This window comes from Muntiacus reevesi, chromosome 8 (genome assembly GCF_963930625.1).
Source record: "Muntiacus reevesi chromosome 8, mMunRee1.1, whole genome shotgun sequence".
In the NCBI taxonomy this organism is placed as follows: domain Eukaryota; kingdom Metazoa; phylum Chordata; class Mammalia; order Artiodactyla; family Cervidae; genus Muntiacus; species Muntiacus reevesi.
The window spans coordinates 28,408,481-28,427,226 of NC_089256.1; the positions used below are offsets into that span (position 1 = coordinate 28,408,481).

Below are 18,746 nucleotides of genomic sequence, written 5' to 3' on the forward strand. Positions count from 1 at the left end.
AATTTACATTATTAAATGTATTTCTCACTTTAGTTAAATTTTTTTGAACTTTTGGGGTTTGCTGACTTTCATTCTTTGGAGTAATATGACTTCTCTTTTGTATGATACATAACACATTTTTCACAACTACATTTTTAAAAAAGCAACCAGCTTCTTAATACTTACACATACCTATTCCTTATGATGTAAAACTATTTATTTTTTAAAATGTTTAAATATGAATAAAAAATATTGTAACCAAAAGGAATTGTTTATTTTGACAAATGAAACATGGTAAAAATAAAAAATAAGCCCAAACTACAGAGAAAGTCTCAAAGTTTATTTTGGTAGACTTGCTTTTTATAGGCACTGGTTTAAAGTAATTACGTTTCAGAGATGAGTCTTTGAAAAACTAAAAATGCAGAGGTTTAATGCTTTATTTCAAATATGCATAGTAGTTACGAATACCGGTTTCTCCATTCTTTGTCCATTAAGACCAAACAGATCTACAGAATGTAAGCCTAAAACATCTCCTTTATGCATTCTGAAACGGTCAGCTGAGGCTGGCTTCTCTCCTGGTTCCCAGATTCGAGGGTGAGGGGTGCCCACATAGTCTTCCCCGTGTGTGGAGGTGGTGGGGTAGGGTTGGAGGTGTGTGGTACCCCACGTGTGGGCCTGTGGACCCACCCCTCCTTCGACATGCTCCCACATCAGGCAGTCACTGTGCTGTAGCAGAGAGCCCCTGGGGGACACAAATCCTTCCAACTGTGCCCCAGCACTGTACATGCTGCCAGGATGACCAGTGCCAAGGAATGCAGGGGAGGGGGGCACGGGAAGCCCAGCTATTGCTGGGTCCTGTTTTAGAGTTCCTCTGAAATCTGCTACCAGCCCCAAGGGGTTGATGTCCTTCCTGCCTTTCATGTAACCTGGTAGATGCTCAATGCGCAGCCTCTACACAAGGGCACAATTCAAATATCCCCAAAGCACATGCCAATCCTGAGTTTAGGTGCTGTGTTTTAAAGATTAAGAGGAAAACGCGAAGTTTCTCGTTAAGATTTTAAAGCTCCTTGAGATCCTAGATCGCTGGGTGCATAAACTGCACCCAAATTGATGAGTGCTGTGTAGCAAGTTTTCCTAATGCTAACAGCGGTAAGCAAAATACCTTTATTCTGCTGTTCTATAGGAAGCACAATTTCAAAAGTCTTTGGTTCATCTGAGGCAAAGTCAGGTTTATGCAAAATGCAGCATCTGCTCCAAGTCTATTCGCCTCCCTCAAGACAACTGGGTGTCGGCACAAGTAAGAAATAAGAACAGTCTTGAAAGCACAGGGGCAAAGCGATACGCCCAGAGCATCTCCATCTGCTGTGACATGGCCACACTTCATTAGTTTTAATTTACCAAAAGGAAATTAAATGATAACATTATTTTTTCCCTAAAGCAGACTGTCTAGAGTAGGACTTCAGCTTAAAACAAATCATAGCATGTTTTTCATTAAATAACCCCCCAAAGAAATGCAAAACGTTAACGATGGCAGCTCTGAGAGATGGCGTGCCTTATATTACAGAGTTTGAGAAGTCAAACTTGCAACGTTAGCCTGAGAACTTTCTTCTTAATGATATTTTGCAGATGCCCTTTCCAGGGTGAGTCCATTTGGTAAATTTGGGGTGCTGTGGACTTCAAACTTTTATTTAGACTTGGGCATTTAGGAGAGAGTGTTTTGTTAAGAAAAATAATTCTAGTTGAAGCCTTATTTGCAAAAAATGACTTCTGAAATCTTTTCAAGTTACATTTCCAAAACACACATATTGGGTTAGTGTACTTGACTAAACATGTTTTTTTTTCCTTCTATGGGGTTGCCTGTGCCTGGCTAAAGGTAGACAGATTTTTATACTGAAAACCACAAACTTTCTGGAGTTAGCCTGACCGGGTGAAGCTGGAGAAAGACAGTGCTAGGTCACAATAAGGGGGTTCTGTGCAAAGCTGAGAGCCTCATCAGCTTTTCTTTCCACTAATTTCAGTTGGGATTGGCAGGAAGAGAGAAAAGCGGGCAAAAAGTGGCCTCTTCAGGCTGAAAAGTAATGTGTATGAGTCTCAAGTTCAGTGGAGATAGGAGTTACATGGAAAAAAGCATGGAATACATCTGGAAATAGCAAATGTATATCAAAAGGCTTCCTTTCTTTTGTTCTTTCACAGAGACTCATAGGGCATCAGATTTTGAACATCTTCTTTTAAGACCTCACACACACGCACACACACACACATGCTCTTAACTGACGGTATACAATAGCAATAACTTTTTTGGCAATGTGAAAAGGGGGCAAAAAACTGTGACTCACAAATGAAATGCCTTGTATGCCTATACTATGCGCACTGCACAGTCCTGCAGGAGTGCTCTCTATTTCAAAGCAAGCCCGAAGCTGGCTTAAAGCTCCAAATCCTCCTCTGCGTGTGGTGTGAGAGCGAGACTTCACCTCCAGCTGTTGGAGCCAAATCTCCCACCCTCACGTCCAAGCAATTACCTAATCAATGCTTTAAGGATCTTGAACTTGATCCCATCACGGCAGAATATTCAGTCAATTTAAACTTAGGAAAGCTCATTAATTAATGTCAAAGTAATTAGCTGATTCCTTCTACAAGGTCATTACAACCAAAGCAGCTAGGGGTGCCTCTGTAGCATGTAGACATTGCTATTGGACCACAAACCACCAGGCTGAGAATAAGGCTTAGAAATCTACCTTCTCATTCTCCACTAAATAAACAAACAAACAAAAAATGATGACTAAGTACCAGTGTATGTTCCTAAAGGAAAACACCTCCCTAGGTTCTTGTAAACAGTGTTACCATACTCCTAACTCACCGATGACCAGGGCCTAAAAGCTTTTTAAAAAAATTTTTTAATAGTCTAGGGATAAAGATCTTCACTGGGCTTCCCAGGTGGCCAGTGGTAAAGAATCCACCTGCCTGTTGTGAAGTAATTAGCCTCCAACTAATAAAAAAAATTTAAAAAAGAAAAGAAAAGAAGAAAAAGAAAGAAAAAAAGGAAAAGAAAAAAAAAAAGAATACAAGATAATTAAAAAAAAAAAAAAAAATCCACCTGCCACTGCAGGAGATGCAAGAGAGGCAATACCTGGGCCGGGAAGATCCCCTGGAGGAGGACATGGCAACCCACTCCAGTATCCTTGTCTGGAGAATCCCATGGACAGAAGAACCTGGTGGGCTACAGTCCATGGGGTTGCAAAGAGTCGGACTTGACTGAGCATGCACAAAGATCTCCACTACTGGAAAATGTGAATTATTCCATTGCTGTTTCCATATAAAAACTTTTTTTTTTTTTTTTTTTGCCAATTAACACATCCAATTTCAAGAGAGGAGAACAAATTTCACATCTATGGCAGGTCTTTACCTGAACTAAATCTTTTCAGTGATCGGCCCTCTACCCCGAACAAAATTTAAGAATGAACAGGTTAATTGGAGGGAGAAAAAAATCGTCAACAACTCTGATTTAGTGTTCCGGCTCCATGGGCTAGGACAGGCAGCAGAAATCCAAGGGGAAGTCTCCCGCCTCGCTTCTGCCCTTCAGTCTGTCTGTCAGTCCCTAGCAGGGACTACCGCTGTTTGGGGACAATGAGGTTCTTCAGCATGTCGAAGGAGTTGCCGTCAGGATGCACCGTCACCACATCACCATTTTCCTGGTGGACCAGAAGGAACCCGGAGTCATCCAGGCCAACTATCCACACCTTTGGTCCCTCGGCACTTCCCAGGCGGACTTGCTGAGCGCTGAAAAGGAAGAACAGCCCTTGTTCACTGGGATGCCGTGAAAGGCAGCATCGGCTTGAGATGATTAGTTAAGTAATCATCCGTTATGGGAAAGGACTCAGGGCTGGTGGGAGAGAGGAGGCTGGGCTGCATGAAGTGAAAATGCATCTGGGTCTGAGTGCTGCCTTTTACTGGTCCCGCCTGAACGGTCTTGGTGAGTACCAGAATAACCAAGTCCAACAGGCAGTTAGGAATTGCTTCTCTTGCAAACATGGTCACTCCTAATTCTGAATGTCTGGGAGGATTTTTTTGCGCCACTTCCTTCACCCTCTAGCACTTTAAAGAAACACTGTGACCCTCCAGGCTTTTTGGCTGAGATGAGATTGGCCTCTTTCTGGCTGTTCTGCAAAGAAGACTTTTATCAAGTTGGGGTGCATCGATTATAAGTTAAATGAATGCTAATTCTACTTGTTTTCAATATTTTTTCAAATGCACCTACTGAGTTATAGCCTTCTTAACAGTTTTAAAAGTATAGAATCTGTACCTCCCCATGTTTATTTTGAAGAATTTCAGACCTACAGAAAGGGGGGAACATAGTACAACTAACCTCATATGCCCTCTTCACTTATACTAATTGATAACATTTTCCATATTTGCAATTTTTCCTCTGTGTGTGTGTGCGCACAGTTTTGTGGCGGGTGGGGGGGGGGGTGTTCCTGATATTTAAAAATAAATTGTAGGCATCATAGCACTTTAAATATTTCAGCATGTATAAGAATAAGAATGATCTTCTTCTTAAATCCAGAATATCATTATCACTCTCAAGAAATGTGATCTTGATACATTATTGAATATCTGTCCCTGTGCAGATGTCCCCATCATCCCATTAATGTCTTTTGTGGTTACTCCCTCCCTTCCAGGATCTGATTATGAATCTCGTATTGCATTCAGCTGTCATGCCTCGTGAGTCTTCTTTAATCTCAAAAATCTCCCACCTTCTCTTTGTTTCTAAGACCTTGACATTGCTAAAAGGTACAGGCCCCTGTTGGTCAACATCAATGTTTTTCAAACTAAGGTGCCTGAGAGCTTGCTGGAGCCTTTGGTAAAATAGGAGTGCTGGGCCCCAGCCTCAGGGGCGGAGCCAAGAATTTGCATTTCTACATGTATATTACCATATGCAAAATACACAGCTAGTGGGAAACTGCTGTGTAACACGGAGCTCAACCCGGTGCTGAACCCGGTGCTGGGGGACAACCCGAGGTCGTATGACATCACGGGTGTCGTATGGGGGGGCCAACACCACCCGGTGCTGGGGGACAACCCGAGGGCGGGGGTGGGGGGAGGCCCATGAGGGAGGGGATGCATGCACACCCATGGGATACACAGGTGTGCACACAACATGGATGTCGTATGGGAGGGACCAACACAACACTGCAAAGCAATTATCCTCCAAACAAAAAAATCTTAATAAAAGAAACAGAAGTCAGCAAAGGAGAAAAATAGAATTTGAACATGGGGGAAAAAAACAGAATTTGTGTTTCTAACAAAGTTCCCAAGTAAGGCTGAGGCTGGGCGGTCTCCCTTTGAAAATGATAGTTACAATGAGAATGTTCCACAGTTTTAAGATCTGCCTGTTGCCTCACAATCAGACTTGGTTTAAACACACATTGGGGAAGGAAAGTCATCAGTGATGTGGTGTCTTTCCCAACGCATCCCACCAGGAGGCATGGGATTGCCCTGGTCCCCATTCCTGGCGATGCTCACTCGCTCAAGGTGGTATCCCCCAGGTTTATCCATCAGTCAAAGAGGATTACCCAGACCCGGGTTTAGTTTCTCGCTTTAAGATGTTAAACTACTGCCTTAGCAAAGGGATTTTAAGAGGATGCAGACAAGCCAGCACTGACCTGTGTACCCAGTATTTATAGTAGAGAGGAAGAATGCCATTGGGCCCCTGGTCCTGAAACGTGTCAATCAGCTTCTCCAGCATGGTCGCCATTCGGGCGATGAGACAGTCAGCTCTCAAGGGCTGTAGCTCTGCCCCGTGTTCCTTATTGTATTCTGTGATGAGATCGTTGATGCATATGGTAGGGTTGCTGTTCGTCACGTTAAATCCACAGCCTAGACGGAAACAAACGATTGACAAGGTGAGCAGTTCAATCTACTTACAACATCACATGTCTCTCTCGACCACCTGGAGAAAGTTACAGCGTTTATGCTCAACTTGCTGCTTCCTTGTCGTCATTTTGAGTTTTTTCCTTGTCTCTGGCCAGTAGTTAGAGAAGGACTTACATCTCAGAATCCATCTTCCTTTTTTATCCTTCCCTTACTATCCTCATCAAATCAGAGTCATTCCAAACGTATTACACATTAGTTGGGGGGAAAAAAAAAAAAAGCAAGTCACATTGGATTCAACGGAGCAGAAAGGGATGAACAGGACAAAACAGAGTTGCTTCTGAAATGATACCTCCTGTGGTCTAGCCAAGAATTGGAGCTCGGCGCTGAACCCGATGTAAAATAGAATCTCTTGTTTCTTTTTCTACTTGAATAATAGAACACATGCTTGAAAATAAAGAATTTTATTCAGGTCTTAAGGAGTAAACTCTGGATTCAGAGACTTCCAACCTCGATCATGGCATAACCCCAAACACATCTTTTAATGCTTTATCCTTGCAAGTCTTTGGTGCTAGGGTTACGCTGTTGGCAGAGGGCCAACCCATGTTCTGTGGCTCTTTCACAGGCCCCTAAACCAAGGATTCAGGAGAGAGTTACCGGCTTATCTCTTTCGTTACTTAACACCGCTGTGCTCTGTCGGGTGGGGCTGAGGGGGTTCTTCGGAAAAGCTGAGAGTCAGTTTTCAGCAGGGCCCTGAATCAACCTCAAAGAGGGCTTCAATAAGAAGTGAAATACTGCAAGAACTAGGCAGTGAGCCCACCATTTTTCCAGGGCCTCTGAGAAGAAAAGTTCCCCAAATACTTGTCTTAGATGGAACAATGACATTCACAGTAACAGTACTTTTTGGTAAATGTTCTGAACTGTTTTCGGTATGAAGGGAAAGGCTTGTCTGACCCCAGATTATTATTATTATTTTTAAAACATATACTGGCTACTAAAATACAAACCAATGTAAATGACACCTGGGAAAAAACAAACAACTACAAAAGCAGGGAAGAATTTGCAGTTGTTCGTTCGTTTGTGCTTTTATCAACAACATACACAACAGCAGAAGTACCTGTGCCGGTATAAGGCATTCAACTACGCATATACAGCACTGAAAAAGCTCCCCTGTACCCAGAAAATGCACGGTCCTGGGAAAAGAGCCACATGGACTGCTGTCAACTTAGGCTGTGTCTTTCTAAGGACCAGCAGGCGCCACTGATGGTGACTTTTTGAATCTTTCCCCAAAGATGCCCTCTGTGCCCCCTGCCCACCTCCCTCGGCCTTAAGATGTCCATAAAAGCTACGGATTCTCTCAGAAGAAAGTTTCGTTTCCCCCTCACTGACAGAGAATTCCTCAGCTCCCTGAAGCCATCATTGGTCCCCATTCGGAACCTCTGTATCCAGCCCAGTTACTCATTTACACATGGGAGACAGAGCTTGGAGGGAAGGAAATAACTTCCCTAGAATAACACTGCCAGTTGGCAGCGGCGCTGGAAACACACGCCGTGTCTTCTCTGGCTGGCACTTCCCACACACCATCACACGCTTTCTGTCCACTGCTGATTTCTGAACCCCACTCCAGTTCCTCTGGGCATTAGGGAGAAGGTGATGCTTGGATGACCAGGGACACCTAGGAACTTCTCGAATGGCTTCTGAATCCATCTCCTTGCCTGATGAGGATGTGCTGAGGTGAAACGGGGAATCTTTACCTCACCCTGACCATTCTGGAGTGTCTTCTGAAGGTCAAAAAGGCAACTTTTCCATGGCCTGGGAAGGTCAGATTAAGAATGCAAGGACACCCATCCTTGAAACTAACTTTTCTTTTCTTATTACCAAGTTATGAAGTGGATATTTTCATCATTTCTAATTCAACAGGAAGCAGGAGTGTAGAGAGGTGTAAGAAAACGCCTGTTTGATAAAACACCCATGTGGTGGTTTCCATGGCCAGAGGTACAAACGCTAAACCTTCTGAAAGGCTTTCTACCCACCTGGCCTGTTCTGTACACATACTGTATTCTATAAGTTAAAGCTCAAAGAAAAAGAAATCCCAAATGATAATCCACTCCCCTCAATAGAGCCATGTGTGAGCCATTTTATTTCTATTAATCTAAAAATTCTGGGGGTAAGGGCTTTAAAAACTTACCAATAAGTATATAAAATGTTTCTCCCATAAGTGTTGAGTTAACCAAAACTCCACCAAGCTTCATGAGGTCACTGTAATAAATATCATTGGGCCACTTCACTCGCAAATTGATATCCTAAAAGGAAAATCTGTGTATTAATCAAGCAGTCTCAAGACACAAAGGGACCAGGAGAGGTTGTCCAACTTAGAAAACATAAAGATGAGCAGAATATTCTAGAAACGGACAGAATAGGAAGTCTCATGCTCTCTTCTTTTTCAGACAGCTGATCACCTCTTTGGAGCAATACTTGGAGTATTAAAGTGCCCCATGGAACTAGAGGAAGGAGACCTAAAGAACACAGGAATTTCAGTCTCCTCTCCCTCATCACTTTGTACCATCATCAGAAACACTCTGAAGTCTCCCATCTTGGGAATTAAATTGATTATCCCAAGATCAATAACCACAGCACAGGGGACCATAATATCCTAGGGAGGAAGGTGGAGAGGTGGGGGTGAATACTCTCAGGGCTCTTTTTCCTTAAGGAGCTCCTGCTCCAGAGTGAAGGATGGTCCTGAACTAACCAGAGTCAGGCAGAAATGTCTTGAGTAGAACACTATGGAGATACACAGGAGCAATTCATTTTACTGAGTCATATTACATCATGTATGGATGTGAGAGCTGGACTATAAAGAAAGTTGAGTGCCGAAGAATTGATGCTTTTGAACTGTGGTATTGGAGAAGACTCTTGAGAGTCCCTTGGACTGCAAGGAGATCCAACCAGTCCATCCTAATGGAGATCAATCCTGAGTGTTCATTGGAAGGACTGATGTTGAAGCTGAAACTCCAATACTTTGGCCACCTGATGTGAAGAGCTGACTCACTGGAAAAGACCCTGATGCTGGGAAAGACTGGGAGCGGGAGGAGAAGGGGATGACAGGATGAGCTGATTGGATGGCATCACCGATTCAGTGGGCATGAGTTTGGGTAAACTCCAGGAGTTGGTGATGGACAGGGAGGCCTGGCGTGCTACGGACCATGGGGTTGCAGAGTCGGACACAACTGAGCGACTGAACTGAACTGACTGATTAGAGGATACTGAGTTTATTAGTCTCCATGAAGTACCAACGGTCAACCTGGGTAACAGAAACAGAGCGGTCCAGTGGCCTACTGCCTCTCCATCCAGAGGGACGTGGCCTGGGCAAGGCTGCCTGTGCCCTCCGGGGAATGACCTGAGAGCAGACACTGCCTTGAACTGGGCCACCTGGAACCCACCTCCTGCCATGACTATGAAGTTAAGGCACACAGACTGGGTGCCTGAGGTTTGTTTAGGCCCCTTTTCAACAGAAAACACCACGGATAAATAGACTCATCCAGTCCAATGTGCTTCAATCAAAAAGAAAGAAAAGGAAAAGAAAGGCATGCCTTTACTAGGACATCGGACACATCTCTCAATAGCACAGAAGGGAAATTCTGGGAAATGAACACATTCCAGCAGGCCTGAAGCAGCTATCATCCTGATGGCGCTTTTAAAACTCCAGGAGCTAGAGAGCTGCCAGCTTTACAAAAAGCAGGCTGAGGCTCCGCGCACAGCAACCATTCAGACACACACACGCTACCAACACGCCTAAACGGAGATGCGCATACGTGCCAGGGATGTATCAGTGAGGAGCTGCACATACCTGGTACCCGGGGATGGATCTCACCGCTTCTACGACGGCCAGGGACATCAGATGCTGGACAAATGGAATCCTCTGTCCCAGCGGGGATCTCAGCGGGATGCAGACCAGCAGGGTGGAAAGGGCGCATCCCAAGGGGCTCAGCCAAGCGTTCTTTCCCCGCCCTGGAACACAAGCCACATCAGGAAACCGGCCAGCCTGCCCTGTGAGCGGACTAAGATGCACATAATGCCGGGAAATATGTTGAGGGCTCACAAACACAAATGGAGGATCTGTCCAGCTGAAACAAACCGGGATTGATGCAAATGCTTGGAGATTCTGGGGTTAACTCAACAATAGAGAAGCTCTTTAAAATCTGAAGCTCTGTGGCTGAGCAAGTTCCCGATAATTAGCATAATGTTCTGCCTCATATCATCCATCCTTTGATGATTCAAAGTCTTACACAGTGTCTGAACATCACTCTTGGTTTAATTCTCACCATATGGCAATGCAGGCAGAAACAGAGACAGTGGGGAAACTGGACCGAACCTACACTGATCCAGGAGAGGTCCTGAAAGTCACTTTTTTAGAAGTGATCCCAATTGTGATGGTCTCATAAAAACCATAGAATTGTACACTTTAAGTGGGGGGACTGGATGGTATATGACTTATAGCTGCCTGTTATTTTTTTTTTTTTAAAGGAAGCTGAATTTGAAAAATGATTCCTGATATTAACTCTGAGTTATTTTTCTTAAAAAAGTTGTTGAGGAAATAAAATAATCAAAATGAGAGGTATAATGTAATTTCTTCCCTGGCTCTTTTTTTTTCCAAACTACCTTATTGAGCACCACAGCCTTGAATAAAAAAAAATTTTTTTTCTTTCTTTGAGTTATGTTCAAAAGACATGCTCAGGAGAAAGAAGTGGAAACAGTGGATTTCTCATTTCATTGCTTCTTCTGGGAAAGGCATAACAGCCTCTGAGAGTTAAAAGTTGGGGGTCTGCCTGGTACCTGCTGGGGGCGGGGAGAGGCAGGGGACAGTGGCCCACGTACGACTCCTGAGCAGGAATAATCCGCTTGCGGCTGGACCCCAGGTGGATCCTGGGAGGGTGTGGGCTCCTGCCTTTGAAGGTCAGCAGGGGGTGGAAGCGCTGGACAGCCCTTTGCTCCTTGGTGATCACTCTGTGAACAGGCACTGAGCACCGATCGAGGGCCCCGTCCATGCAAACTCCATGCCAGCCAGGGTGGGGGCTGGCAGATGAGAGACCCCTCCATGTGGCGCTCGGTCTAGACACAGAAGGCACCTCCCCGAGAACCTTCGGGAAAATAAATGTCTCTCTAACATAGTTATTATTCACACGCGGCAACGCCTAGAATGTGTCAGGAAGAGGAATTTACAAGATGTAGGTAAAAGAATGTGAAAACCATCACAGGCGGATGTCAAGTGGTTTAATAAACATCTTGGTTTGAGGGAACACTTGATTTCTACTGGAGTTCAGTCTTCTAATCAATTTCCCTTCCTCTTCCTCCATTTTAGGGCAACGTGAAAACAAACAACTTCTAACTTCAGTCATCTCGATGATCAGCACGTGCAATCAATTGGCTCTCTGGCCACGAGAGTCACAGATTTTAGAAAACAAAAACAACAGAAGCAGTAACGAAAGATGACTGACCTTTGCCCTGTGTCTGGCGGACTGCAATGGCTATTAAACCCATTTCCTGCGGCATCTCAAACATCAACCTGCAAACGATGGGAAAGACCGGTCAGCCAGAACTGGGACAGGACATGGGAACCTGCGGCTCAACGTGGGGGACGCTGTTTGCTTTCACTTGCGAACGCGTTAGTAAGGAAGGGCCATCTTCCGGGTTTCAAGGGATACTGAGCCCGTTCCCAGCTTCTGGAGTGAGAATGATGGAAAAGGGATGCAGGAAACACCATTTACTAAGAAAAAAAGGTGGACTGGGGGGTGGGGCACGTGTACCTGCCCAAGCTATCATTCAGTTTATTCAAGACATTGTTAGGTTATATTTCTTCAGAATATACTATCAAATTCCTCCCTTCCCTGCTGAGGTGGTGTCCCCTTCTGCGAGTGACAACTAGCAATTCCTGACATTTGTTTCTACTTACGGCGCGTTTCTGTCTGCACACTGGAACATAATCATAACAGAAGTTTCTGATTATTCAGAAAACTAATATGGTGGCAATAAAGCCGTTTAAAAGACACACTATCCCCCGAGAACTAATTATGTTTTAACTATAGTAAATAAATCTACACCTTCTGAGAACTCAGGAGAACCTTGGATCCTTTTAGGCTTGAGTTCTGCTTTTAAAATGGTTTTTATTTAAAAGAATACAAACTTCCCTTTGGGGGAAGGGTAGAAATGTGCACTGTATCTCCAGCAAAAGAGTCAACATAAACTTTTTTCCCCCCAAGAAAAGGGGGGAAAAAACACAAAAACCCTCACTCTGAGAATTTCCTCCCCAGCTCCATTCTACGTATTCAACTCACACTGGGAAGGTTTTCCTCTGCATTCCCAGCAAATGAGCAGGCACAGCTCTCGGTGCATGCTAAGGCGCTTCAGTCCTGTCTGCCTCTTTGCGACCCCACGGACTGTAGCCCGCCAGGCTCCTCTGTCCCTGGGATTCTCCAGGCAAGAGCACTGGAGTGGGTAGCCGTGCCCTTCTCTCAGGGATCTTCCCGACCCAGGGATCGAACCTGTTGTCACTTCCGTCTTGCACTGGCCGGCGGGTTCTTTGCCACTAGTGCTACCTGGGAAGCCCCCTAGCTCTCAGTAGGACTTATAAAACAAAGTAAAACATCAGACCTGTCGGTGCAGCCGCCAGGATGTCTCTGAAATACTTTCTGGGGGTTGAGGGGAGCAGCAAGGGCAGGGGTGACGGCGACGTGGTACTCTTCCGAGGGTGGGCTCCAGAGCATCCCTGCACTAAGAGGGACCACGCTCGGAAAGCACTTCCTCCTCTCTGTCGGGCTCGGGGAGCGGAGTGGAGCGTTAGACACAGGGAGGGAAGGAAAACCCTTAAAGGCCTAAACACCCAGAGCGCCCCTCTGTGACCCTGGCGAGCAGAGCCTCGTGGTGCCCCAGCACGGTAAGGGGGAGCCCTTGGCTGGCTGAGAAGAGCCCAGCCACCCGGGACAGGGGCCGGGCCGGGCCGACAGGCACAGGGCTTGCCAGCAAGCAGGCAGCCCCCTTGTCTGGGTGCCAAGCCCACTTCCATCTCGCATGAAATACAGTTCCAGAGGTATTTCTCTTGGACACCATGAATAACCCATTGAGATCGGCTCTGCTTATACGCTGCTGGGCTCCAAGAATAAAGCGTCCTTTTCTTGCGTGGAAAATTCGAAGAAGGAAGCTTTGTCCACGCGGGGAGATAACATTGTCTTCTCTGGCTCAGCAAAGAGACCCAGCCACCTTCATCTGGGCTCCGAAGGCTGCCGGGCTCTGGGGTGGAGGGGGGAAACACCTAACAAAGTTTTCTATGCAAAAGGGATGGGGGGGAGCAGTGATTTTGCACATGTGAGCAGATTGCAAAGGCTCTTTCCATCTCGGATGTTCTGTAAATAAACAGGTAGATGGAAGACCGTCATGTCTCGAGCCAGCCACGGTGATGGTGGAATTAGGCGTGGGGAGGTGGGAAGGTTCAAAAACCAAACACAGGCTTCCAGAACAAAGACAAATGATGAAGGGAACATACGCACTAAACTTGCTGGAAGCTTGGCAGCAGTGAACAGGGCATATTGATGAGAAGACTGAGCTTGGGAAGCTGAAGGCCAAGAGGAAATTCTGGGAGGAGGGAAACAATGAAGTGGGGGTGGGGGGGATGGGTAATGCTTAGTTTGAGCCAGGTGAAGATCGCCAGGTTTATTTGTGCGACCTGAGACAGCTCTGGGGGCCAAACCACATGGCTCACGGTCCACAAAGAAGCATTTATGAACTTCGGCAAAATGGAAAATTTGCATCCCCGAAGGTGGAGTTACTAGGTTGCTTTAGCAGAAAGGAGACACCCTAAATGCATTTCTAACCCGAGCTGATGTCGTTCTGACAAAAGGAAATAGAAGAAAACGAGGGAAGGAGAGAGGGGAAGGGAGGAGGTTACATAACTACCTCCCCACCTCTGTGGTTTTTTTCTTTGTTGGAAAGGGCTGTTTAATAAACAGTTCCTGTGATCAGCAGCCAGGGGCAGGCACTGGTACCACCGGGACACGGAAGGAGACTGCTCTGTTTTGGCACACTTCCCTTCTAGCTCAGCGGTAAAGAATCCGCCTGCCAACTCAGAAGACGCGGGTTTGATCCCCGGGGAAGGAAGATCCCCGGGAGAAGGACATGCAACCCACTCCAGTATGGTTGCCTAGGAGATCCCCTGGGCAGAAGAGCCCAGTGGTTACCCTCCATGGGGTCACCAAAGAGTCGGACACAACTTAGTGTACAAGAGCTTTGGGCTGAAATACACAGAGCCCCAAGGCTCGCCTGGCAACCAGCACAGGCCCCGACCGCCTTGTTACTAAGGACATCGCAGCTCCCACTGCATGCTCTGCCACCCAGATCACCCTGAATCTCACGTGGCTGTGGGAATTAAGTTTCAATAATTAAAACTAACCGAGAAGACAGACCAGTATTAGCTAGTGAAAATTCTGAGTGAACAGAAGTTTACATTCAGAGTCAAGTCAATCTACTCTGAGGACTGAATCTAAAGAAAGGGTCCACACTCACCACAGCGCTATAGAAGTGAAAATTTGGAAAAAGACATAAGAGTTCACTAGGGAAATGAGGCTGGTGGAATAATCTGCAGTCATCATAAATGATCATTATGAAGATTACATAACAACACAGAAGAAATGCTTGCAATAGAATTTTCAATTTTAAAAAACAGGATATGAAACCTACATATACTTTTAGCCCAACTTTGTAAAATTCACAGAAAAGCGAGGGAGGGAGATTTGACAAAACAAAAATTGTGGCTATATTAGGAAGATTTTATGTGTTAAACTTTGTTTAAGTTGACTGTTCATCTGTTTTTTAAAAAATTTATTTTTAATTGGAGGATAATTGCTTTACAGTTGCTGATGGTTTCTGCCATACAAGAACATGAATCAGCCACAGGCACACACCTGTCCCCTCCCTCTTGAACCTCCCTCCCACCCCATTCCACCTAAGTTGTCACCGAGCACCAGGTTGAGCTTCCTGTATTACACACAACTTCCCACGAGCTATCTGTTTTACGTGTGGTAATGTATACATATATCAACGCTCCCTTCTCAGTTCCTCCCACCCTCTCCTTCCCCAGTGTCCACAAGTCTCTTCTCTGTGTCCCAGTCTCTATTCCTGCCCTGCAAATAGGTTCATCAGTACCATTTTTCTAGATCCCATATATACGTGTTAATATATGACATTTGTTTTTCTCATTCCATCTCAGTAGAACCGACTCAAATTCATTCCTTTTTATGGCTGAGTAACATTCCATTTTACACACACACACACACCCACCCCACAACTTCTTTATCCATTGATGACTGCTTGTATTTACTTTGAAAATTATTTTGAAAAATTTGGGGGAAAGAAGCATGGTTTTTATATTTAGATATAATATTTGTTGGCAACCCACTCCAGTATTCTTGCCTGGATATCCCACGGACAGAGGAGCCCTGAGGGCTACTGTCCACTGGGTCGCAAAGAGTCACACACAACTGAAGTGACTTAGTACACATGCATAATATTTGTAAACATGTCAACGAACAGGAGTAAAAGACCTGCTTTAAAAATAAGATAATAACAGTCACCTGTAGCATCCATTTTATTATAACCAATGAACAAGACCTTATTTAATTTGTAACTAATGAGCAGAAATTCTTAAAACCAGTCTGTTCATATGCAATGGAAGCCTTAAAATTTTTATATCTTCTCACCCAGTGACTATATCCCTAAGATTGGATTCTATGGAGTATTCAGACAGGGAAACAATAATTAAGGGACACAGCTATTTCATCACAGCATTGCACAGTGAAAAAAATCATTAACAGTACAAACAGTCCACAACAGAGGAAAGAAAAGAAATCATAGTATCCTCAACATGAAAAAATATCATAAAGCCATCAGTGATACAGGCAAATGTCCGCTGAACACCATTAGAAGATTTAAAGAGTGTGGAAATTCCAATGTGCAGCATGATTGCACAGGTGCTTTAAAATACACTTTTAAAAATTATTAGGAAATATAACAAAATATTAGCTGTGGTTACTTTTAAGTTATGAGTGTAGTTACAGAAAAACACAGGCAAGTACAAAGCAGAAAAGTCATCCAAAGAAGTTCTTCTTAGAAACATATATTCTTCTATACTTTTCCTCTTAAAAAATACAACATACACACACATACACACACACAATATGTTATACAAAATATTTTCTGATGATTGGAAGGATTGCTCATTTTGGATCTTCTTTCTTTCTCTCTTTCTTTTTGGCTGCGCCAACCAGGGAACTCATGCCCCTGCAGTGAAAGCAGAGTTTTAACCAATGGACCACTAGGGAAGTCCCCAAACTCTTAAAATGAAATAGATATTTAGTTATGGACATTTTTATTTTGTTGACAATAAAAAACAAAAAAGGCATTAAAAACAACATCATGATATGATCCCACCTATGTAAGCTATGTATTCCTATGTGCATTCATAGACAAATACAGGACACCCATTAACAGTGGCTGCCTCCAGAAGGCGGAGGTAGAATTATATCGTGGTTTTAGCTTCTTCATTGTGCTCTTCTACGTAATCTCTGGGAGTTAAGATTCCAAGTGGTTTTTAGTTTCATTATATTTGTCCGCATTTTCCACCGTTTCTATACTTGCAGTGCATTCATTTCATCATCAGGAAAAAAAATGGTTTTTCAAATGTAGTACATTGGGAACACCAACCATTATATCTGAGGATCACTGTTTTTAAAAAAAAAAAGTTAAGAGTTAAAATTTAAGGATTTTTTAAAAAACAGTTCACTCTAACAGTACAATCAGTTTTTTTTTTTTTAAGTTGCCTTCTATGCAAGAACGCACAGTATTGCTTTTGCAAAGAAAATGAGTAGTGTTTTCTGCTCCCAAGAACGCGTATACTGGAGCAAGGAGGGTGGTAGGACTCTGCCATGCACAGGGAGATGGTCTAGGGTGAAAGGTGCTGGACCCTGGGCCAGAAATTTCAGAACAGAGAGGTAGGCATTTGGGGGCAAAGCTGAGACCAACAGTCCCAGAGGAGGACAGTGTTATCCAGAGACCAGGGGTTACTGCTCCTGGCGGGAAAGGAAAGGTTCCTGGGGAACTTGAGAAATGTCACGGCAGAGGTGACTCAGGAAATGGGACAGATTCGGATTCAAAACCCAGTGTTGACTTGAACTAACACTGAGTGACGGGCTCCTCGTCTCCCCATCTCTCAGTCGCCTAGGAAACGGAACACGTGGTGTGGTCTCAGGCTCCGCAAGAACGAAGAGTGAAGGAATACACAAGATGCTCGGTCACAGGGTCAGTGCTTAAAAGCATCACTTTCTCTTGGTTGTAGATCCCAGAACTCCTTACTTCCAACAGACAGGAAGGCCTCGCATTTCCTCCTCTTGGGGATAAGGAGGGTGGTCAGGGAGAAGACAGGGAGGAGAAGAAGGGGAGGAACACGTGTATTCTAGGACCTTTCACAGAGTCTAGAGGGTAATGTCTCTTCCCCAAACCTCTCACCCCCTCTCCCATCGCTCTTACACACACATAACCTGACCTGAAGTCGGGCTAAAAAGTGTTTAGATTAACACTTAAAATTGGGTTCCAAAATCTTCATTTTCAGTTTGAGGGTCTCAAAACTCACTTATCAAAGGTATAAATGGCTGGTTGAACTAGCTATTTGACTTTTTAAAGATAATACGTTTTTAGGTTATTGCTTTTAGAGATAACACATTTTGTATGTTACTGCTTACAAATAATTTTGCCCAGTGATACACACAGGCACAACAGTTTTACTACTATAGTTCTTCTGTTATCTTCTGGATTTGACATTTAAAGCTACCCATCATGAATCTACCTTTCTGGAATGCTGTCAAATAAGTAAGCTCTAGATCATATTCCCTTAGGCGTGGTTTGGTGTATAATATAACAGGAGGAGTGCTTATTTCAGTTAGAGGCAGAGTGGGAATGTGGACTGCCCAAGAGTAGAACCGTCACAGCCTCCCCCTGGGTGCGCCCCAGGAGCAGAGGCCCCACCTGTCCTCCTGTTGAAGGATGTCTGGGGTCAGCTGCTCTGTCAGGGTTCCATATCTCCTAGCATCCCAATCATTCATAGGTTTTTATCTAATCTTCCCCATTTCCAACCTCATACAGAGCCGCATCTACTCTGCCAAATCACTTAACTGCTCACGGGGAGGGCATCCTGTGGACTCAGCTTTCAGACTGAGGCACGTTCCTAGTCCATCAAGCTTTTATTGCTTTTGGTCTGTATTACTCATGATAAACTCAAACCCCTGACATTGAGCCATAAATACTGGATGTCTGAGCATCATCTCCATGGACAGAGGAGCCTGGCGGGCTTCAGTCCACAGGGTCAAGAAGAGATAGACATGATTTAGTGACTAAACAGCAACAGTAACAAGCCTCACCTGCAACCTTAGACCAGTGCTGTTAAAGAATTCACAGGGGCATCGCTGGTGGCTCAGTGGCAAAGAATCTGCCTGCAATGCAGGAGACACGAGTTTGATCCCTGGAAGGGGAAGATCCCCTGGAGAAGGAAATGGCAACCCACTCTAGTATTCTTGCCTGGGAAATCCCATGGATGGAGAAGCCCGATAGGCTATAGTCCATGAGGTCACAAAAGAGTCGAACATGACTTCATGACTAACAGCAACAATTCCTCTCAGACCAAGCCTCCAAGGCAGTCCTGATCCTAGATCCTAGGCATAAACTTGCCACCACACATGCGAACTCAGACCATGCCCTAACCCCTCCACTAGGAGTCCCCAGATCACAGCAAGCATCTTCTCAACTTCAACTGGAACCATCATCGTGGCTCGTTAACCCCAACAGAAGGCCTTCTGTTTGGA

The 18,746-nt window shown here is 44.6% G+C and overlaps 1 protein-coding gene across 1 annotated transcript in view; it reads right to left on the reverse strand.

The window, feature by feature from the left end:
- Nucleotides 1-451: 451 nt before the first annotated feature.
- The window catches only part of HLCS (holocarboxylase synthetase), a 191,110-nt gene continuing 172,815 nt past the window's right edge, over nucleotides 452-18,746 (reverse strand). Inside the window, exons 7-11 of the mRNA XM_065943664.1 lie at nucleotides 11,343-11,410; nucleotides 9,695-9,855; nucleotides 8,036-8,150; nucleotides 5,640-5,853; nucleotides 452-3,756 (exon numbers count right to left, since the gene is read on the reverse strand). Of these exons, the coding sequence (XP_065799736.1) occupies nucleotides 3,585-3,756; nucleotides 5,640-5,853; nucleotides 8,036-8,150; nucleotides 9,695-9,855; nucleotides 11,343-11,410 (730 nt within the window). The 3' untranslated portion in view covers nucleotides 452-3,584. The remainder of the gene's footprint in view (nucleotides 3,757-5,639; nucleotides 5,854-8,035; nucleotides 8,151-9,694; nucleotides 9,856-11,342; nucleotides 11,411-18,746) is intronic.